This window comes from Sminthopsis crassicaudata, chromosome 6, assembly GCF_048593235.1.
Source record: "Sminthopsis crassicaudata isolate SCR6 chromosome 6, ASM4859323v1, whole genome shotgun sequence".
NCBI lineage: Eukaryota > Metazoa > Chordata > Mammalia > Dasyuromorphia > Dasyuridae > Sminthopsis > Sminthopsis crassicaudata.
Window position 1 is genome coordinate 200,384,435 of NC_133622.1, and position 24,997 is coordinate 200,409,431.

A 24,997-nucleotide genomic window follows, 5' to 3' on the forward strand; every position below is an offset into this window, starting at 1 on the left:
CATGGGTATAATTTGCCATTCTTTTTCTTTATTTCATTTTTTAGATGAGGAAGCTGAGCAGACAGGGTTTAAGTGATTTCCTCAGGAGCACACAGCTAGTAAATGTCTTAAGGCCAGGTTTCAACTCAGGTGGTTCTTACTCTTGTCCCAGTGCTTTAATCTACCTAGCTTCCTAGGAGGTAATTAGTAGAGGCAACATTCAGAGTCAGTGCTTTCTCAACTTCAAGTCTAGTATTCTTCCTATAAAATACTATGATGACTTCTTTCTTTCTCAAGTGTAATTCTTTTTGTATTTGAATGTGACCAAAAGGTCATTTCTTCAAATTGTTTTCATAAGTAAGACTTTCCTTGAAACTTTGATATTGTCATTCCTTTTTATCATTGAAAATAGCTCATTTTTTTAATGTAGTATTTTAAGACTTATAGAGTGTTTTGTTTATTTTTAAATTTGTATTTTAAGACATATAGAGTGTTTTGTTTATTTTTAAAATTGATCCTGATGAGTTAGCATTTTTCAGTATTAATATCTTTTATTTTGGATATAAGAATACACCTACAGTCAAAGGCAGAGCTGAAACCCAGATCGTCCAATACCATCTCTAGTGCCTTTTCCACACAATACAGTTAGTATAGCATTTCAGTGATGAGGTGATTGCTTTGGAATTGTCTCTTTAGATTTTGCAATCTCGGAGATACATGTCATTATTATAACCCTGAGAATTTTATTTTATTATGTATAGACTTTCTAAAGAAGATAAAGCCTTTTTGTGGGAAAAGCGTTATTATTGCCTTAAACATCCAAGCTGCCTTCCAAAAATACTAGCAAGTGCTCCAAATTGGAAATGGGCAAATCTTTCTAAAACATACTCATTACTTCAGCAGTGGCCACCATTGTCTCCACTGAATGCCCTGGAACTGCTGGATTCAAAGTAAGTTCTCAACTATGAGATTACATTTAATTAATATTTTTATAAAATTTAAATGAGGTATTATATACTTTTATGTAAAAATATCTTTTATCTTAATTTAAACATATCTTTTTCTTGATATTTATTGATATTTAACTATCTTACCAACCCAGGTTTGGAAAGAATACTACATTGATTTAAAATTGTTGAATTAATAGTTTGGGTTTTTCTTTTTATTAAAGCAAAAACAAACAAAACCATGACTTTTTGAATAAAGTTTATAACCTCCTGTTGTTCAAGGTACTATAAGAATTTCTCAAAGGAAATTATATTAGAGAAGTATTTCTGTATTATGGAAAAATATTTGATAATTGGTACTTAAACTATTTCTGGGAATGCTAATACTTTCAGTAGAACAAATCTGTATGAGATAATAAAATTTCCTTCTGGAAAAGGAACACATATCTTTGTACAGATGAGATGCTACATGAGTACAAAATACGTTTATATAGATATATTTCTTCTAGCAGCAAATTGAAGGCTTAACTTTCTTTCATATTTTTCCAGATTTGCTGATCAGGAAGTGAGGGCTCTGGCTGTAAACTGGATTGAGTCAATTAGTGATGATGAGCTAACTGATTTCCTCCCACAGTTTGTACAAGTGAGTTTGATCATTTTTCTCATTTCATAATGGCATAATAGGTAGCATTTCTCAAGTCTCTAAAACTTGTTTTAAAGTGCATAATTCCTGTCACATGGTAGGAGTGTTATAAATGTTTCTTTTCTTCTTTCCTATAAGAGACATAATAGCATAATGGATGGAGAGCTAGTTTTGGAGCCAGAAAGATCTGAATTCAGGTCCTGCCTCTGATACTGTTCATGATTTTGAGCATGCTCCCTATCCTCAGTGCTCTAAGCAATTCTCCAAGATTACAACTTCCAGAGAAATGTTTGACCTGCATTGAGAGAGAGCAATTCTTATAAGAGAATGCCATGTACCAGTGGAATCATAGGTCCAGTCCTTGTCTCTGTTCTTCATGGCCAAATAAAAATGGTTTTTAATAGTTCTTTTCCTTTCCACACAGGCTTTAAAGTATGAAATTTACCTGGACAATTCATTAGTGAGATTTCTCTTGTCCCGGGCATTGGGAAATATTCGCATAGCACACTACTTATATTGGTATGAATTCAATTTCACAAACTATTTGATTCTTTAAAGTTACACTAATGGTACATTAGAAAATTTGCTTGCCAAATAGTATCTTTAGTTTTAATTTACTATAGATACAAAAGCTTTTATTGAAGAAATAGACAACAGAAGTGTTATTGTAGTTTTCCTTATTAAATTAAGAATGTATAGCATATTGTAACACTGAAGTATTTTTTTAAAATAATTTTTAATTTGAAATAGTTGGATAATGAGTTTATTAAAAGGTTAAATAATTCCAAACATGAAAAATGAAAAACACTGATTTCTTGAAAATTTCATTAAGTTCTCAAGATAATTTGATGTAATATTTGCTATAACAGGCTACTGAAAGATGCCCTGAATGATGCACATTTTGGTGTTCGATACGAGCATATCCTGGGAGCCTTCTTGTCAATTGGAGGAAAGGGGCTAAGGGAAGAACTCTTAAAGCAAACAAAACTTGTACAACTTTTAGGAGGTGTTGCGGAGAAAGTCCGACAGGCTAGTGGATCAGCTCGGCAGGTATGTATCTGTACATGTATTTGTGAAGATTGTGGCAGTATTGGTGCTTTCTGTGGCTGAAGGCCTGATTTTATTCCTGTGTGTTATATAGTCATATATTGTGGTAAGATAGAAGTCCAGACCTTTCACAAGATTAACTCAATTCTGTCTAATTCAGCAAGCATTTACTAAATGACTTTAGTATGCAAGGTGCCTATATTTTCTGAGGTGATATTGCATAGAGAATTAAATTAAATATATATATATAGATATATATATATAATTATTTTAAAGAAAAAAAGCACAATACCCTTTGATCCAGCAGTGTCTTACTGAGTTTGCATACCAAAGAAATCATAAAAGAGGAAAAAGGACCCACATGTGCAAAACTGTTTTTAGCAGCTCTTTTTGTGGTAGCAAGAAATTGGAAATTGAGTGTATGGCCATGAATTGGGAAATGGCTGAATAAGTAATAGCATATGATGTGATATTATTGTTCTATAAGAAATGATGAGCAAGGTGATTTCAGAAGAAAGTCTTTACATGAACTGATACGGAATGAAATTAGCATAATCAAGAGTACAGTAAGATAATGTGATGATCACCTATGATAGACTTAGCTCTTAGCAATGCAATGATCTAATACAATTCCAATAAACTTCTATTTGGAACTCAAAATCTTGTAAAAATGAATGTTAACTCTCTTTACATAACTGGAAAAATTAAATACTACTGAGATAGAAAAAAAAGAAAAAAGCATAAACAAAGGGGGGAGGGAAGAACTGAGAAAAGCCTCTCTGTGGCAGCTGTGTCATGGTACACAAAGCACTGGAGGCCAGGGTCAAGAAGACCTGAATTTAAATTTGATCCTAGATATTTGCCAATTGTTTGACTTTAGGCAAATCATTTAACTTCTCTTTAACTCAATTTTCTTATTTGTAAAGTGAGCATAATAGTAATTCCTCCCCAAGGTTATTGTGAGGATCAGATGAGATAATAAGAATTGTAAAGCACTTAGTATAGTTTCTAGCACATAGCAAGCAATATGTAACTATTAGCTATTCTTTTTGTTAATAATAACAGCAGCAGCAATAGTAGTAGTAGCAGCAGTAGTAGGACAAGATAGAACCTAGCTGTGCTAGAAAATTTTCTTAAGAGGTGAAGGTCAGAAACCTGGCAAAATTGGAGAATGGTTTTACCACTTTGGTTGCTTTGCCTGGAAATATTTGCATTGAATGGGAATAAAATGAAATAACATTTAAAAAATAATGAATCATATTTTTGAAAGATTTAAATGTCAGACTCAGGAGTTATAGAGGCAGTAAAAATTTGCTGAAGTTTTGTGAGTAGGAGATTTAATGCTCAAATAGGAATAATCACTGTAACATTAGTTTGACCCAGAGATTAGAAAATAGGGAGACTTCTTAGGAAGGTATTTGGTATCTAGGTGTGAGAGGTGATGAGAGCTTAAACATGGGTGCTCTACTTAAATAATTTTGAACAAAGATTCATATTATTCAATATCTGTAAGAAAAGAGTTTCTTCATCACACTTTAGCAACTCATTCCATTGCTGGACAACTTCTACTCTAATTCATCATATTCTTTTTGGTAGTTTCTATTCTTGATTTTTACATTAAAAAACATATTCACAAATATTGACATTGAGGATTTTGGAGCATGAATCTCCTCAACACATTTAGGCAAGTAATTATCTGGCTTTTCTCTGAAAACTTTTTGGTATAAAGAACTCAATTTTCCCTGAGATAGCCCTTCTTTTTAGAACTTAATCTTTTTTTTTTTTTTAATTTTATAATTATAAAATTTTTTTGAGCGTACAGTATATGCATGAGTAATTTTTTTTTTATTACATTATCCCTTGTATTCATTTTTCCAAATTTTCCCATCCCTCCCTCTACTCCCTCCCCTAGATGACAGGCAATCTCATACATATTAAATGTGTTACAGTAACCTAGATACAATATATGTGTGTAAATTCAATTTTCTTGTTGCACATTAAGAATTGGATTCCGAAGGTATAAGTAACCTGGGTAGAAAGACAATAGTGCTAACAGTTTACATTCAATTCCCAGTGTTCCTTCTCTGGTTGTAGCTGTTTCTGTCCATCATTGATCAACTGGAAGTGAGTTGGATCTTCTTTATGTTGAAGATATCCACTTCCATCAGAATATATCTTCATACAGTATTGTTGTTGAAGTGTATAGTGATCACTGGTTCTGCTCATTTACAGTTCATGTCTCTCCAAACCTCTCTGTATTCATCCTGCTGGTCATTTCTTACAGAGCAATAATATTCCATAACATTCATATACCATAATTTACCCAACCATTCTCCAACTGATGAACATCCATTCATTTTCCAGTTTCTGGCCACTACAAAAAGGGCTGCCACAAACATTTTGGCACATACAGGTCCCTTTCTCATCTTTAGTATTTTTTGGGGGATATAAGCCTAGTAGTAGCATTGTTGGATCAAAGGATATGCACAGTTTGATAACTTTTTGGGCATAATTCCAGATTGCTCTTCAGAATGGCTGGATTCTTTCACAACTCCACCAACAATGTATTAGTGTCCCAGTTTTTCCACATCCCCTCCAACATTCATCATCATTTGTTCCTGTCATCTTAGCCAATCTGACAGGTGTGTAGTGTATCTCAGAATTGTCTTAATTTGCATTTCTCTGATCAATAGTGATTTGGAACACTCTTTCATATGAGTGGATATAGTTTCAATTTCATCATCTGAAAATTGTCTGTTCATAGCCTTTGACCATTTATCAATTGGAGAATGGTTTGATTTCTTATAAATTGGGGTCAGTTCTCTATATATTTTGGAAATGAGGCCTTTATCAAAATCTTTAACTGTAAAAATATTTTCCAATTTGTTGCTTCCCTTCTAATCTTGTTTGCATTAGTTTTGTTTGTACAAAAGCTTTTTAATTTCATGTAATCAAAATCTTCTATTTTGTGATCAATAATGATCTCTAATTCTCCTTTGGTCATAAATTCCTTCCTCCTCCACAGATCTGAGAGGTAGACTATCCTCTGTTCCTCTAATCTATTTAGGATCTCATTATGCCTAAATCATGGACTCATCTTGATCTTATCTTTGTATGTGGTATTAACTGTGGGTCCATATCTAATTTCTGCCCAAATTTCCAGTTTTCCCAACAGTTTTTTTCAAATAATGAATTCTTATCCCAAATGTTGGTACCTTTGGGTTTGTCAAACACTAGATTGCTATACTTGTACCCTATTTTGTCCTGTGTACCTAATCTGTTCCACTGATCGACTAGTCTATTTCTTAGCCAGTACCAAATGGTTTTGGTGACTGCTGCTTTTATCAGGTAGAGCTAGTCCACCTTCATCTGACTTTTTTTTTTTTTTTTCATTAATTCCCTTGAAATTTTTGACCTTTTATTCTTCCATATGAATTTTGTTGTTATTTTTTCTAGGTTATTAAAATAGTTTCTTGGGAGCCTGATTGGTATAGCACTAAATAAATGGATTAGTTTGGGGAGTATTGTCATCTTTATTATATTCGCTCGGCCTATCCACGAGCACTGAATGTCTTTCCAATTATTTAAATCTGACTTAATTTTTGTGGCAAGTATTTTGTAATTTTGCTCATATAATTCCTGACTTTTCTTTCGTAGATGGATTCCCAAATATTTTATACTCTCGACATTTGTTTTGAATGGAATTTCTCTTTGTATCTCTTGCTGTTGCATTTTGTTAGTGATGTATAAAACTTCTGAGGATTTATGTGGATTTATTTTGTATCCAGCAACTTTGCTAAAGTTGTGAATTGTTTCTAATAACTTTTTATTAGAATCTCTGGGGTTCTCCAAGTAAACCATCATATCATCTGCAAAGAGTGACAGTTTGATTTCCTCATTACCTACTCTTATTCCTTTAATCTCTTTCTCGACTCTTATTGCCGAGGCTAGCATTTCTAATATAATATTGAATAGTAATGGTTCTAGTGGGCAACCTTGTTTCACTCCTGATCTTACTGGGAAAGGTTCCAGTTTATCTCCATTATTATGCTTACTGACGGTCTTAAATATATGATCCTGACTATTTTAAGGAATAGTCCATTTATTCCTATACTCTCAAGCGTTTTTAGTAGGAATGGATGTTGTATTTCATCAAATGCTTTTTTTGCATCTATTGAGATGATCATATGGTTTTTATTTTTTTAATATGGTTTTTATTAATTTGACTATTAATATGGTCAATTATACTAATAGTTTTCCTAATATTAAACCAGCCCTGCATTCCTGCTATAAATCCCACTTGGTCATAGTGTATTATCCTGGGGATGATTTTCTGAAGTCTTTTTGCTAATGTCTTATTTAAGATTTTAGCATCAATATTCATTAAGGAGATTGGTCTATAGTTTTCTTTCTCAGTTTTCAACCTACCTGGTTTAGGTATCAGTAACATGTCTGTGTCATAAAAGGAGTTTGGTAGGACTCCTTCATCCCCTATTTTTTCAAATAGTTTATATAATAGAACTTAATCTTAAAGAATTTCTTCTTTGTATTGAGATAAAAACTACTTCACTATAACTTCAAGCCACTGGTTTCAGTTCTAGCTGTTTCTAATGCCAAGAAAAATGAGAAGAACTTTTCTTATGTAAGAATCATTAAAATATTTCAAGACTGTAATCATATCTTCCCCCTCAAGTCTTCCTTTTCTAGGCTAACCTCCCTAGCTCCTTCAACTACTTCTCACATGGCTTAGATTTGAATCTTCTTAAGATCTTGACTTCAATTCTGTTTGTGTCCTTGAGAATTCCTTCTCCTGCACATACAAAGAATATATGTGTGAATATATATATGAAACAATCCTTATTTGTAAATAGCTTAGTCTGTAGTGGAAGACACAAAAAGAGCTAATCTGTCTGTGGAATAATTTCAAAGTTCATAAATAATATGCGTACATATGCTTAAAACAAGGTAGGTTACAAGAGAAGGCACTTTCATTTAGGAAGATCAGGAAAGGCTTTATGCAGGATATGATACTTGAACTATATCTTGAAATAACAGGAATTCTCTGAGGCTTAGGTGAGATGGGATTACATTCCAACTTTGAGGATAATTAGGGCAAAGTCATGAAGTCAAGAAATAGAGTGTCATGAGAGAGGAAACAAGGACAAATTGGCTAGATTACATACTACAGGAGCAGGGAGTAGTATTTAGAAAGGCTAGAATTTTTTTTTTTTTTTTTTTATGTGTATAGAACCGAATTTCTTGTTGCACAGGAAGAATTGGATTCAGAAGGTAAAAATAACAGTTTACACTCATTTCCCAGTGTTCCTTTTTTGGATGTAGCTGATTCTGTCCATCATTAATCAATTGGAATTGGATTAGCTCTTCTCTATGTTGAAGAAATCCACTTCCGTCCGTATACATCCTCGTACAGTATCATTGTTGAAGTGTATCATGATCTTCTGGTTCTGCTCGTTTCACTTAGCATCAGTTGATGTAAGTCTCTCCAAGCCTCTCTGTATTTCTCCTATTGGTAATTTCTTACAGAACAATAATATTCCATAACATTCATATACCATAATTTACCCAACCATTCTCCAATTGATGGACATCCATTCATCTTCCAGCTTCTAGCCACTATGAAAAGGGCTGCCACAAACATTTTGGCACATACAGGAAAGGCTAGAAAATTAAATTGCAACCAGGCTATATATAATTTTGATTTGAAACAAATTCATTTTGGATATGTTGAGTTTGAGAACTCTTTGGGAGGTTTGATTTGAAATACGTCTAGTTAGGGTTACATATATAGATTTGTGTGTCATTTGTATAGAGACAATAAATAAGCTAAAAGTGATGATTGTAAAGAGAAAGGAGAAGGCCTAGGCCTGAACCTTGGCCAGTATACACAGTTAAGAAGATATGGATAATGAAGCAACAAAGGTTATGGTAGAGTGATTGGGAGAATAAGATAATAAGACTTAAAACTAAAACTATAGAACCAGGAGGAAAAAAAAAAAAAAGTAGGTGCCATGTAGCTATCAATTGCAGAATGCATGTTTAAAATAAAAACTGGGATACATGAAATAATTCATGCAGTAAGAAATGATGTATATGAGGAATTCCAAGAAACAAAATAATATAAGAAATGAAGGGGTAACTAGGTGGCACAGTCGATAGAGCACAAGCTGTGAAGTCAGGAGGAGCTGAGTTCAAATCTGGTCTCAGACACTTAATACCTAACTGTGTGACCCAGAGCAAGTCACTTAACCCCAATTGCCTCAACAACAACAACAACAAAAAAGATGTAGAATGAAAGAAGCTGATCAAAAGAATAATATACACAATGTTTAATAGTAATATGAATGAAAATATTTCTAAGAATGAGACCAAACTGTGAGCACTTGAAAAAATAAGTGATGCCTGAAGTAGAGATAATGAAACCTGTATCTGTCATCTTAGTACACATGTGCAGGAGGCCAGAGGGCAGAATGTTATTTTGTCAAAAAGTGTCATTGTAGTGGGTGGTTTTATTTTTTCTTTTTTAAATGGATGGTAAAAATATGGAGGCTTGGAATAGTACCTTTTATTAGGATATGATAAAGACAAAAAGTATCATTGAAATGTATTTTTCAAAAAAAGAAAGAAAAAGGTGAAAAAATGGTCCAGTACTGAATATAATATTTGAAGTTTGAGTTGTCAAACACAGAACACATTGGAATTATTATATATTCTCTTTTTGAGAATATTGAAGATATATATTTCTGTATATGTAACCTGACTAAGATCACATTATTTTTTGGCTAATACTGTTGATTCTTTGAGTTTGCAGCTCATTGAAGCACTGAGTATGTGTCTTTTTCATTTTAATACGTTTCTTGCCAGATTTCACTCATCTTGAATTTGTACAATCGACTTTTTGAGCCTAGGTCCATGAGTTTATATTTATTTGTATTAAATTTCATTTTAATAAGTTTAATTTATTATTTAGCCTGTCAGGAGCTTTTTAGATCCTAATTCTGTCACCCAAAGTATTGACTATTTCTTCCCGCTTCATTTTACTCATTATAATCATTATTTTGATGTTTTCATTCAAGTTGACTTCAAATGATGAACAAAACAGGACTAAGAACAGATCCTCACTCTATTTCCATCTATGTTTGATGTCAGTCTAGTAGGGGTATAGATTTTAAACAAGTTTCAAATTTATCTGATTAGTTGTATATTACAACTTTCTATTTTGTCCACAAAAACATGAAAGACTTTCCTAACATTTATTACTATTATATCTATGGTATTTTCTTCATCTACTAGTAGAGTATCAAATAGGAAAATGAGATCAGTCTAGCGTAAGTTGTTCTTAGTAAATCATGCTAGTGTATAGTGATCATTATATATAGTTATCTCATATTTTTTGTAGGAGATTCATGAATTTTGGTAGGAATTGGAATCTTATGAAAGCAAGGAGAAATATTATTTTTTTTTCTCTTTCCTTTCTTCCTCACTCAAATTTCTTATTCATGCTTTATTCCCTCTATCCATTCTCTCACGTTCATGGATTTTCCTGTAGATATATACCTTTATGATTTTCTTTTTGACACACAAAATGCAAATTTACTACTGACTTTCAACTAATCTTTTCCCTCTTCACAAAGTATACCTTTTTTGTATCCCAGTTATGAATCTTTGCCTTATTAGGTTTGGGTGATAATCATGGATATATTTAATTTATTGCATTAATGTTTCAAATTAATTTTGTTTAGAATCTGTCCTTTGCACATTGGTGTATAGATAGATACATTTTCTGCTATTCTTTGAAGTTATTTTTTTCCAGTGCATTATTAGACTCTCCACAACTAGTCTTTCTATTTCATACTTGTACCTTTTGACAGAATCTCTGAGTCTTTTACTTCTCTACTACTCTAGCCCTAAAGCAAATGCATCTTTCTTAATTCTATTATATACTTTACAGTCTTGCTAAGAAGCTCTTCATTCATATTCCAGGAAATGTGATTCCATTCTCTTACATTATTTCTCTAGCTAATGCTTTATTTTCATATCTTTTTCTTCTCAAATTGTACCTTAAAGGGTATGTTTGGGTTTATGTATTTCTATTACATAATGGTCAAAAAAGGCAAACTGAGGCACAAAGTTCTGAGCACTCAGTTTATTACTAAAGGGCAAGTTTGCCAGTAATTGAGATCTCAGCTTCCTCAACAAAGGTAAGACCCTGAAGTGGAATAGCTACTCTTTTTATGGTTTTTAGGGAAGTGTAGAACAAAAACTAGGATTTAATAGGTAGAGAAAAAAATAATGATGGGTTAAAAGAGGTCAGTATCATAAAAATTAGTATGATTGATTTACAGAGTTGAAGTATGAGGAAACAGTATTTGGAAATTGGGAATGAGGGACTAGCAAAAACCCCCTTGTCCTTCCTGTGACTAAGAAATCTTTATTGTTTGAGTCCACCTGAAAAGTTAGATAGTGGACCAGACTTCTTTAGATAACAAACCAGACGTCCTTGAAGGATAATTTGGTAGTCTAAACACTAGATCACATTCCATCTGCATTCTTCAAGGGTAACAGATTTCCTTGACACAAGAATAGATTAGCGATTAAGATAACTGCATTCTACATTTTTATATTTCTATATTTTTAACTCATTACTGGACATCTGAATGTCTGAACTAGGGTCAAAGATAAAGAATCATGACTTGGGCAAATATAGGACAAAATTGATCAATTTCAGATGTTATTAATTAAAAAGTGATACACAGCAATTTCAAGTGTTATCAATTAAAAAGTGATATATAGCAGCAATCTGATCATTTCACACACACAATGTGTCTTTTTCCTAGGTTGTCCTTCAAAGGAGTATGGAACGTGTACAGTCCTTTTTCTTAAGAAATAAATGTCGTCTCCCTCTCAATCCAAGTCTTGTGGCAAAAGAACTGAATATTAAGGTACGAAATAATATACATTTATATTGACATAATATTTTCAAACAGTCAGTACAAAGAAGGTAGTAGACAGGTAGAAGTATGATGATGTAGCTGGAGTTACATGGATAATTTAAATCCAGATATTGGAAAATTCTTGTACATATTTTGTCATATCTGTTTGTTAATGAATGACCATAAAGACCTTCCTGAAATTCGGCAGACCATTTAATATCAACTGCAAATTTTATATATTTTGAAAAAGACCTAATAATAATAAATAACAATGAGAATTTCCTATCAAGTAATCCACAAGGATAAAAAAAAAAATTCCACAATGATGATTCCACTAGGGTGTGTTTCTAAGATGTATAGGGTCTGAGAACTTTTGCTTTTTATATGTGAAATGAATCATTTTCTACTCATTGTGAAAATATTTAATTTCTTAGATCAGGATTTAGAACCTCTGTTTCTTGTTGATGCTTTTTCTTTTTTTTTCCTGAGACTGGGTTAAGTGACTTGCCCAGTGTCACACAGCTAGGAAGTGTTAAGTGTCTGAGATCAAATTTGAACTCGAGTCCTCCTGGATTCAGGGCTGGTGCTCTATCCACTGCACCACCTAGCTGCCCCTCTTGTTGTTGCTTTAAACATTGTGTGTAACTTGGAAATCCAAGAGGTCAAGGAAGACAAATGTCTTCCTCATACTTATGTGAACATTATAATATTATTATATTGATTTATGTTTCTGCAGTGTAATTTATGAAAATCCTAAAAATCATAGCTTATTCATAAAATCTCAAAGTTGGAGGAGATCTTAAGTGTCTATTATTTCAATACTTTACTAAATGAGAATTTCTTCCACCAAATAATGAAACAAGTGGTAGCTTAGTCTATTCTAGTGCTTACCACAGTGTCTACATGCTAAGTACTTAATAAATGTTTATGATTGATTGATTGATAGCAGTGTTTGTAGAAAGACCTCTAGTGAACAAAGTCCATTACTATCCATGGTAATTAATTCTACTTTTAGATGACTATAATTGTTAGTTTTTGTTTAATCAAGCCCAAATGTACCTGTTTGAATCTTATAATTGTTGCTTTAGAGTTTATAAGGTACATGTACCGTTTTGATTTGACAAGATAACTATACAATGTTGAAATCTAGTAACGAGTGTCTGAATTGTATAAACATTTTTTCATGAAAAATATTATTATATTGAGGATTTTTTAAAGCTGGCTTCATGGATTTATATTAGCTTTTTTTAATTTTTAAAAATTTTGAATTCTTAAAAAATTGTCAGAAATCTCCTAGTTACATAGTAAGATAACTGACTTAATGGGGGGGGGAGTTTCATGGTAAAAGCTCTGCCTTGTCTTCATTCTTTTTAATGAGCAAATACTGCTGCTAATTATTCTCACTGGTTCCATGACTTAAAGGCATAAATAAAGGGAACATGCCTAATATGATATTATACCCATTCCTGCATTAAATTTTCCATATATAATACATGTTATATTTGCAGACATGTTCCTTCTTCAGTTCTAATGCAGTTCCTCTGAAAGTCACAATGGTAAATGCCGATCCTTTAGGGGAGGAAATCAATGTCATGTTTAAGGTAAGGTTTTCTTCTTTCTAGTAGAAGAAAAATGAGTAAATGAATGTGTTATTTTCATTAGCCTTATTTATACTTTCTTTCTCCTTATTTTTTTGCTTATATTGAAGAGCAAAATTACTTTGTGTGGCAGTGTCTTTGGAATCCACCCATTCTGTAAGCTGTCTATGTATATTATATCTTCATTTTTCTTTTACTCAGGCTTCTATTCATTCTAGTCATACAAAAGAAAAAGAAATGAGACCTTCCCAGAGCTGGCTAACCTTAAGAGAATATTCTAGCTACAGCACTATTATAATGATAGAGAAACAAGGCCTAAGCCATAGACCATGGCTGAGAGTGTTTATGGAAAGTACTTATTATTTACCTGGAATGTATTAGGCTAAAATAGAATCAGCAGTGTCCTAAAGGGTGATTTTATTTAAAAACTTTTGAATTAGAAATAAAATAGAAACTATATCTATTTAAAATAGAAAAATTTTAAATAGAAATTATATCTATATTTTGGAATAACTAAATCTAGGACACCTCTCCTTTGGAAAGCATTTCATATTAGAGAATATAAAATAACTTTGATTTTGAAATTACATGTCCCAAAGTTTTTTGTGCATAGTGTGGGACAAAGCTCCACATAACCAGAAACATCTTCAGAAAGGACAATGGAAGCCACAGTGATGCCTCTGCTAAACTGTTTACAGATTTGAGAGAGGGTCATGAGTTAGCTTGGATAGTCTTCACATTGTCTAGTAAAGAACAAAAGCATAGAAGGAATAAGCCTTAGTTGTTGTCTGTAGAAAAGGAAGGCCGTTTCTTTCTTATATACACATATATTGTCATTGAACCCAAAGTGTCCATTCTGGTAAAAGTACTAATGAAAGAGAGAAAAAGATAAGAGAGAAGATAAAAACAATAGCAACTAACTAGAGAAGGAAGAAGACAAAGTTTGGGCTAGTAAAAGAGAAAAAAATCATTTGTAGGATATATAATATGATGATATTTGTGACTTAATTTTGCATTAAAGAGAGATTTAGGTAGTAACATTAACAAAAGAAAATTCTAAATGATGGAATATATGTTTTTTTAGCCTGTTCTTTCTCCAAACACATTTCCTTTCAACTTCAGCTGATAATTTTTTTTATTAATTTTATAATTATAAAAAATTTTTTGACAGTATATATGCAAGAGTAATTTTTTTTAATAACATTATCCCTTGTATTCATTTTTCCAAATTTTCCCCTTCCTCCCTCTACTCCCTCCCATAGATGACAGGCAATCCCATACATTTTACATGTGTTACAGTATAACCTAGGTACAATATATGTGTGTAAATCCAATTTTCTTGTTGCACATTAAGTATTGGATTCCGAAGGTATAAGTAACCTGAGTAGATAGACAGTAGTGCTAACAGTTTACATTCAATTCCCAGTGTTCCTTCTCTGGGTGTAGTTGTTTCTGCCCATCATTGATCAACTGGAAGTGAGTTAGATCTTCATGTTGAAGATTTCCACTTCCATCAGAATACATCCTCATACAGTATTGTTGTTGAAGTGTATAGTGATCTTCTGGTTCTGCTCATTTCACTCAGCATCAGTTGATGGAAGTCTCTCCAAGCCTCTCTGAATTCATCCTGCTGGTCATTTCTTACAGAGCAATAACATTCCATAACCTTCATATACCATAATTTACCCAACCATTCTCCAACTGATGGACATCCATTCAACTTCCAGTTTCTAGCTACAACAAAAAGAGCTGCCACAAACATTTTGGCACATACAGGTGCCTTTCCCTTCTTTAGTATTTCTTTGGGATATAAGCCCAGTAGTAGCACTGCTGGATCAAAGGGTATGCACAGTTTGATAACTTAATTCCCATTTGCTCTCCAGAATGGCTGGATTCTTTCACAACTCCACCAACAATGTATTAGTGTCCCAGTTTTCCCACATCCCCTCCAACATTCATCATTATTTGTTCCTGTCATCTTGGCCAATCTGGCAGGTGTGTAGTGGTATTTGTACTTTGAAAGTTATAAAAATATACAACTTAGTAAAAATCAATTGACCTAGCTTTTAGCTATGTTAACCCACTGGGAAGAGAAAGCAAATCAAAATTCACACACTCTCTCTGTTACTTTCTTCCTTTTCTTCCTCCTCCTCCCTTCCTTCATAAAGACACATATACACAAAAGTACAAAGTTGAAACATAGTTGCTACATAGTATGCAAATATAGCTATATACATTTTTAAGGCACTCAGGAGTTAATTGCCAAGATATCTAAAAGAAAAAGAATATTTCAGAAATGTAGAAATAATTAAGAAATAGCTTTTTTTTTTTTTTTTTTTTTTTGGAGGGCATTGCAACAGGAAATGCAACTGATAATTCAGTAGTAAATCCCAATATACTTTATCTTAAATCTTATGAAAATTTGTGAATACCTGGAGGATATCCTATATAGAAATCCTCAAAGGAAATCATCAGACTTTTCAGACTATCTTTGGAAGACTGCTTCCTTATGGTCACATTACTGACAGTTTGTATATGTCATCAAAATACTTTATTGTTTGAATACTTTTTTCAAAGTTTTTCTTATAAGTATTATTAAAATTATGTAAGATTCAAAGGAAAAAAAAGGCAAGATAGTGAAATAGCAAGACATAGATCTGAGCTTCCATTCCCCTCAGGGAAACTCCTTCACATAGATCCAGAAAATGCATCCAAGACTAAACTCTGGTGGGGAAATAGAAGGAAAAATCACAGTGACTCATTTTTCCATTGCAAGTTGGCATAAAGAAACAGGGAATTTTACAGACAGTGGTAAATTTGGCTAGAAGTGTGGGGCTTTGTGAAGCATTCCATCATTCAGGTAGAGGCTTTGTGCCCAGACATTATGCAGTCTCAGACCCATAATGTGGCAGAGTATGGGAACAGGTTCCAAGTGACAGCTTTGTCACCAACTACACAGTTCCAGGTCACTGATCCAGGAAGGACTGAGGAAAGAACCTGTAACCAAGAGCGGCATGTCAGGGTAAGGAATAGTTGCTGGCTTTAGCCTGTGTGCTTTAAAAAAAAAAAAAAAAAAAAAAGTATAGCAGAAGCAAGTATAGAAACATTTAATAGTTGTGTGGTTTATACCCTAGATAAAGAATAGGGATTCAGTGCCAACATCTAGCCACATGTGAAGACAGAAATCTGAGACCAAAGGGAAGCCTACAGTTCGATCAGCTTGAAACAGTGGCATTTTCTAGATGGTTGATAGGGACTGAGTATAGTGGCATTTACTGTTGTTCAGATCCAAACCCAGATCAGGAATTTGTAGAATTCAGACCACAGAGGAAGCAGTAGGATTTTTGGCCTAATTTAGACCACTTTGGGAATACTGAAGAACTGGTCTGAGATCCTGGAATAATGCAAAACCTAAAGGGGGAAAAAAAGGATCTAAATGTAAAGAGCTAGTGTGGTATCAGGGAAGCTCAAGAGAAAAACCCAGAATGATTCTAAAACAGCATTTTTCTTTTTTTATTAAAGCTTTTTATTTATAAAGCATATGCATGGGCAATTTTTTAACATTGATCCTTGTAAAAACTGTTTTGTTCTTGCTGCATAAGAAAATTCTTAAGGAAGAAAAAAACTGCGAAAAAACAAAATCCAAGCAAACAACAGAGAGAGTGAGAATGCTATGTTGTGGTTCACATTCAGTTCTCATTGTCTTCTCTCTTGAGTGTAGATGGCTCTCTTTATCTCTGAGCAAGGTTTAAATTATTTCATTGTTGAAAAGAGCCATATCCCTCAGAATTGATCATTGTATAATCTTTTGCCATGTACAATGATCTCCTGATTCTGCTCATTTCACTCAGCATCAGTTCATGTGAGTCTCTCCAGGCCTTTCTGAAATCATCCTGCTGGTCATTTCTTACAGAATCATAGTATTCCATAATATTCATATACCACAGCTTATTCAGCCATTCTCCAGTTGATGGGCATCCACTCATTTTCTGGTTTCTTGCCACTACAAAGAGGGCTGCCATAAACATTTTTGCACATGTGAGTTCCTTTCCCTCCTTTAAGATCTCTTTGGGATATAATCCCAATAGAAACATTTCTGGGTCAAAGGGTATGCACAGTTTGATAACATTTTGAACACAGTTCCAAATTGTTCTCCAGAATGGTTGGATCTAATCACAGTTGCACCAACAATGTATCAGTGACCCAATAAAACAGCATTTTTCAAGAAAAATGCTGCAAGCAGCCAAAAAGGAAATAATTCAGGTACTAAGAAACTACCATATGCAAACTCACATATGCAAAAGCAGTAGCCCCTCAAAAGGAGTAGAGAGTATGAAATATGATATTCAAGAAGGCAAAGGATCTGGGCTCACAACCAAGGAAAACTCATCTGCAAAACTCAGTATAATGCCATAGGGAGAAAAAATGGGTTTTTAATGAAGTAGAAGACTTGAAAGCTTACCTGATAAAAAGACCAGAGATGCAGAAGCAATTTGAAATTCAAATAATTAAGAGCAACGTGAAAAGATAAATTGTAATGAAGGTAAAGTATGAAGCAAGAGTAAACTTCTTACAATCAAATATTTATCTACTTTGAACTCATATTATCATCTGGGGATCATAAAAGGGAATCTAATCAGAAAAGGCCTGAGAGTGCTTCTGTTCTGCCTTGATGATCTCAAGAGTGGAAATGGGAAAAGAGGTACTTTTTTGGAGGAGGAAATGGTAGGAAGTGGGGGAAAGTCGTTTATTCTCAACTTTCAGTCATTTTAACTGGTCAAAGGAAGAAAATATACATACAAAAATTTGAATATAAAGATGCATATCATTCAATAGGAAAAGGAGGATTTATATAAGATGCTAGCATTTTCACACTTTCTGTGGTTTGCTTGTATTTTGTTTTCCTTCACGGTTTTTTTTCTTTCTAGATCAGATTTTTTTGTGCCACAAGATAACTATAAATATGTATACATATATTGGATTTAACATATATTTTAACATATTTAACATGTATTGGATTATCTGCCATCTAAGAGAGGGGATGGGAAAGAGGAGGGAAAAATTTGGAACAAAAAGTTTTGCAAGAGTCATTGTTGAAAAATTACCCATGGAAAAAATTTTTACAGTTAAAGGTTCTGATAAAGGCCTCATCTCCAAAATATACAGAGAATTGACTTTAATTTATAAGAAATCAAGCCATTCTCCAATTGATAAATGGTCAAAGGATATGAACAGACAATTTTCAGATGATGAAATTAAAACTATTTCCACTCATATGAAAGAGTGTTCCAAATCACTATTGATCAGAGAAATGCAAATTAAGACAACTCTGAGATACCACTACACACCTGTCAGATTGGCTAAGATGACAGGAACAAATAATGATGAATGTTGGAGGGGCTGTGGGAAAACTGGGACACTGATGCATTGTTGGTGGAGTTGTGAAAGAATCCAACCATTCTGGAGAGCAATCTGGAATTATGCCCAAAAAGTTATCAAAATGTGCATACCCTTTGACCCAGCCATACTACTACTGGGCTTATACCCCAAGGAACTACTAAAGAAGGGAAAGGGTCCTGTATGTGCCAAAAATGTTTGTGGCAGCCCTTTTCATAGTGGCTAGAAGCTGGAAGATGAATGGATGTCCATCAATTGGAGAATGGTTGGGTAAATTATGGTATATAAAGGTTATGGAATATTATTGCTCTGTAAGAAATGACCAGCAGGAGGAATACAGAGAGGCTTGGAGAGACTTACATCAACTGATGCTGAGTGAAACGAGCAGAACCAGAAGATCATTATACACTTCAACAATGATACTGTACGAGGATGTATGCTGATGGAAGTGGATTTCTTCAACATAGAGAAGAGCTAATCCAATTCCAATTGATTAATGATGGACAGAACCAGCTACATCCAGAAAAGGAACACTGGGAAATGAGTGTAAACTGTTATTTTTACCTTCTGAATCCAATTCTTCCTGTGCAACAAAAAATTCGGTTCTACACACATATATTGTATCTAGAATATACTGTAATATATTTAACATATATAAGACTGCTTGCCATCTGGGGGAGGGGGTTGGGGGAGGAAGGGAAAAAATCTGAATAGAAGTAAGTGCAAGGGATAATGTTGTAAAAAATTACCCATGCATATGTGCTGTCAAAAAAATGTTATAATTATAAAATAAAATAAACATTAAAAAAAGAAAAAAGAAAAAGAAAAAAAAAGAAAAATTACCCATGCATATGTTTTGTAAATAAAAAAATTTTAAAAAGAGAGAGGCTAGATTAAAGGAAGGATTAATTTTAAACAGTACAAACTCTTAAGAATATACAAAAAAAATTGTTAGCTCTTTTTGGGTGGGAATGAGAATTGGACAGAGTGCCTATCGGTTTGGAAAATAGCTATACAAATTATGTATCTAAATGTCATGGTATTTTATTGAACTCTAAAATGTAATAAGGATGGTCTCAAAGAAACTTGGAAGACTTCTATGAACTGACACAGGGTAAAGTGAACAAATTCAGGAGAATAATTATTACAGTGACAACAGTATTCTAAATAAAGGCAAGCGACTTTGAAAAGAATTGGGAACTCAAGTATAATGACCAAACATGATTCCTGAGGATGAATGATGAAACATATCATCCTACACCTGATTTAATAGTGCAGAATGAGACATAGATTTTTTTTGGACATGACCAATTTGGAAATTTATTTGTTTGATTATACATAGTTATCTTGAGTTTTTTCTTTTGTTCTCAATGGGGACAAGGAGGAGACAGGAGAGGAAAAAAATGGAGATTTTTGCTGATTTTTTTAAAAATGATTTTTAAAACATAAATTTTTGTGGGTTGCAGGGAGAATTTCATTCACTAGTTTCACTGAGCATCATCATCAAGTCAAACACATGTGTATTTGTCTTCCACTTCATTTTTCTCATGTAAATTGTTAGATTGGTAATTTTTATGCAGTTGTTTATTTCATTAAGTAAGTTTTGCTATATTTTAGATATTTGTTCATACAATATTATCTATAACAGGAACATTTGAAGAGTCTTACCATCAATAGGGAATTCTTCTTTTATTTAGATTTTGTGCAAGAGACATTGCTTGATGTAGCAGGAAGAAAAAAATCATAGAAGGATATAACTTCATATCATCAAAACCATAATCTTGTAAGAGCTAAAATTAAAAACACCCAAAGCAGTAAAAAATTTCCATTGATTCCTGTGTAAAGTTCACAAAGTAATAAGAAATTCTTGAGGATATGGTCACGTATCAGAAATGAGAATAAGTGGATAGTCCTTAAAATGTCAAAATAAGAGTAAGACTTTCTTCATGAGTAGAACTTCCTTGGAGAAACTTAAGAACAACAGCTTCAGAACAAGGGAAGTCATAATAAAGGGGATTATAAATTTAGAACTAGAAGCAGTTTAGAAACCATCAAATTATGATTCTTAATCCAAACCCATTCAGGTGAAAATCTTGAATTTTAAAAAGGTCTTGTCTAAGGTCATATGGTAAGGTGATGAAGTATAATTTGAACCTAGGTCATTTTTTTTCTATTGCATGTTAAATATCCCCCAAAATACTTTATAGGAGACTTTTTTGTCATAAATTAGATATTAGAGCTAAATAAGATCTGAATAGGTCACCTAGTTCAACTCCCTCATTTAAAGATGAGGAAACAACATCAAAGGTTAATTTTTTTCAAAGGCCTAGTAATTTCAGTAATTTTAACCTAAAATCTTAATTGCTCAAAAGATATGTTATGAAGTAGTATATTCTTGGGTCAGGGATATACCTTACAAATGTATATGGAAATGATGCCTACTCCTTTAGTAAAAGCCAATTTCATTGGGTATAAAAAATAATGCTTGAACTATGATCATTACCCTTTACTTCTGTCTCATCCATATATGGAGCCATAGCTCCTTTCTCCCACATTATCCACTCAATTTCTTTTTTCATATAATCTCATTCACAGAATGTCATATCTTTTATACATGATATTTTTATATGATCCTATGGGTAGAAACACTGGTTTTCTTGACTTTAAAAAACAAGCACTTGAAATTTTTTAAAAAATGAATTCTGAAATTTTCAACAGTAATTGTCAACAAAAATGAAAAACAAAATAAAATTACAAGACAAGGGACAAATCCTCACTTCCAGATTTTAGGCTTTAATAGGAGAAGAACAAAACAATAATAAGCAACTTTTTAAGAGCAAAGAAAAATACTTGTTCTGTCTCTCCTGTCAGTCTTTCTCAAAATTCTGCCTACTCTGGGCCTCTTATTCTCTTTTTCCTTTGCCTGTACAAGTAGCTTCAAAGATGAAGGCTTTTGTGAGTTTTCAAGATGTTTTCACATGTAAAAATATTATCAACAGGAAACTACAGATTGAAAAAGTAAAGAATTATTTATCTTCATTATTTGTCAGAATGAGCAAATCTAGATTATGCTTCTTATATGCTGAGTTCTATAGAAAAATTAAAGAAATTTCTATTCTCTTTTTCTTGCTTTCTTTAATTGTCCTTGGAATAATTGTTAAAATCCTGAAGAAAAAGCTTGTTTTTAAAAGTTTCTAAATAAATTTCTCTTAGCTTTTAAAAGAATATAGTCTACTAAGACTTCTAAAAGAGTGGTCCTTTTATTTCTTTTCATTTTAAGGTTGGTGAAGATCTACGGCAAGATATGTTGGCTTTACAAATGATAAAAATTATGGATAAGATCTGGCTAAAGGAGGGACTGGATCTGAGAATGGTCATTTTCAAGTGTCTTTCAACAGGCAAAGATAGAGGTGAAATTATTAGTTTATATCTGGTATCCAATTTTCTCATTTCTGTGTGTTCACAGCAAGATCTCATTTAAGTGTATCTTATTTATTATTCTTCCATTCTTTATATTGGACTTCTTTTGGCCAAAGAAATAAAATAGGTATAATTTCTTTAATAAAAAAACTGTCTTGAGTAGGAACATGTTTAGCTCAATGAAATATAGTGAGTATATTATATTTTGAAGGTTTTGTGCTCAATAGCTTTTATATTTACAAGTTAATTTTTGACACTCAATCTGCACAAAAGACAGTTTTTATCAGTCTTTATACATCATCAGAGGCAAACTCCATTTTCTTTTTGTGGTCTAAAATTTTTCTAATTTTTTTTTCATACACAAAAAAATACCTCTTTTCTAGCTTTCAAAGAATTGATTCTAAAAGCTTAAGCACATTTTCCCTCCTCTAGCATCTTCACTTTTCTTTTTTTGTTAATTCTATTCTATCCTCAAACATGCATGTTTTCCTCTAGCTTCTAAGTTCTGCTTGATCCTACCACCATTTATAGCTAAATTACTTCTTTTTCTTTTAAATACCACATTTCTTGAATTGAATTATCTTTATCTACCAACATCACTTCCCATCAAAATATCACTACTTAATTATTTATACATTTTTTTTAAAAACCCAAGAACTCTATGTTCTCATAGCACCTACTACAGAAATTATACTCTCATAAATCCTCATTACCAAATCCAATTACATTTTCTATTCTCATCTTTCATCTTTTCTTGTTAATATTGAATATTGTTGACAGCCCTTCAGTTCTAGAAACTACCTAGTCTTGTCTTTTCTGATACCTCAGTGACTGGATGCTTTTCCTATCTTTCTGTTCATTTTTCTGGCTCTTATACTGTGGACTATTTTTTTTCTTATGTCTCCAGAATATGGAGATTTCTAAAGTTTCAGGTCTTCTTTACTTTGACAAGTCTCTTAATCTTTTAAACATGAACATTATCTATCTCATAGAATTATGTAAGCATCTAAATGAGGTTAACATATGATGGTTATAGCAGTAAGTATAACAATCATTTGAAATACCCATTACGTACTAGATTAAATTATAGTCTAGTTAAGATTTATTTCCTTCCTGTAATGAATTTAGTTTATAAACACAAATAGTTATAATGCATAACTACATTGTTGTTTTTGTTTGGTTGGGTCTGACTTTTCTTCAACCTGTGGAGCTTAGTGTACCAGTGCTTGGCTTGGAGTTTTCTTAGAAAAGATACTGACGTGATTTGTCATTTCCTTTTCCAGTGGATAAGTGTAAAAAGAATCTTAAGTGATTTGCCCAGGGTAACATGATTAGTAAATGTCTGAGGCTGAATTTGGACTCAGGACTTTCTGATTCCAAGCCTATTATTCTATCCACTAAGCCACTGGATGCCTCTAACACAGATTGCTATAATATATAACTTCATTAGCAAAACAAAATGTAAGTGTATGGGAAACATTGTGGCCAGTTTCTGTAGGGGAGGAAGATAAACCACCAAAAACTTTTTGGATGTGGTAGAATTTGTTTTGCATGTTAAAGAATGGGTAGAAATTCAAAATAAAAGAGAAGGGAGTGGGAGTAATAAGAAACATTTTCTGCAAAGGTATAGTATTTATTTGGGAGGGAGAGAGAAAATATTGTCCTGTTTGGTGATAGCCTAGAATGTATAGAATGTAGAAGTGTGAAACAAAGTAAAGTAGTATCATGTTGTGAAGAGCCTGAAACACCAGACCATAAGAACTTTATTTGGAAGATAAAAGGGAATCATTGTATTCTTTATTTTTTTTCAAGAGAAGCATTTCAAGCAGATGTATACATAAGAAACATTATTCTGGTAGGATAATGAAGGTTCAATTGGAGGTAGATGAAAGAACTGCTAATAGCTATTTAGAATAGTCTTGAAAACAGGAAATGTCTCCTGCATCCAGAAAAAGAACTAAGGAGATTAAATGTAAATCAAGACACTATGTTCACTTTTTTCGATATATATATATATATATATATTTTTTTTTTTTAATCTCTCCCATGGTTTTTCCCTTTTGCTCTAATCTTTCTCTCCCAACATGATTCATAAAGCAATATGTATTAAAAATAAATAAAATTACTACAATTAAAAAAGAATTCCTGAAGTGTAGATATGTGGATCTGTACAAGAGGTAGTGACCCTGAGATTAGTGAAAAGGGAATATATATGAGAGATGATGGTAACTCTAATTTTATCCTTTACCTCATATCTAAGTAAACCCTAAAATTATGAATACAGGACTCTGAAAAATAGTGTCAGACAGAAATAGTAAATTCAGAAGGAAGAGTAAGACTTTAGGAGGAAAGATGAGTTCAGTTTGAGACTTAATTAGAGCTGTCATTAGGAAAACAATTGAAAATGACCTAAATATTTCTAGAGGTAGGTAACCAGAGAGCTCAGAGGTACATGACATGCAGATTTGGTAGGCAACGGTATTTACCATAGAGTTATGTTGAGATTGACATGAGGAGGACTGAGGTAAAGCATAAGACCGAATAGAATGTAAATTGGAGGCTAGAAACTGTTTTGATTTTTTTCTTTGAATTCCCAGCATCTAGCACAATGCCTTGTGCATAGTAAGACACTTAATTTGATATCCTGTTACTTTACTGAATTTACACATTGTTTTAATTAATTCTTGATTGACTTTAGGATTTATTAGATAGACCACCAAATCAAATGCCTGAAACTATAGTTTTATTTCCTAAATTTTGTCTGTTTCTTACCACAATTTCCTTCCTTGTCTTACTGCTATAGTTAGCACTTCTAAAAGTATGTTAAATAGTAGGTATCATAATGAATATCTTTGTTGTTTTTTTTCCTGTTTTTTTTTTCCGGAAAGGCTTTTAAAACTTTTTTTTCCATAACATATAATGTTTTTTTTTTTTTTTTTTTTTAATTTTAGATAAGTATTGCTTAATATAGTAGGTATTTAATAAATGTTTTGTAAAATTGAACTGGGAAACATC

At 32.7% G+C, this 24,997-nt stretch overlaps 1 protein-coding gene across 1 annotated transcript in view; it reads left to right on the top strand.

The window, feature by feature from the left end:
• Positions 1-24,997, top strand: part of PIK3C2A (phosphatidylinositol-4-phosphate 3-kinase catalytic subunit type 2 alpha) — a 164,965-nt gene that overhangs the window by 114,840 nt on the left and 25,128 nt on the right. The window contains exons 20-22 of the mRNA XM_074272393.1: positions 11,472-11,576; positions 13,076-13,168; positions 21,843-21,972. Coding sequence (XP_074128494.1) covers positions 11,472-11,576; positions 13,076-13,168; positions 21,843-21,972 — 328 coding nt within the window. The remainder of the gene's footprint in view (positions 1-11,471; positions 11,577-13,075; positions 13,169-21,842; positions 21,973-24,997) is intronic.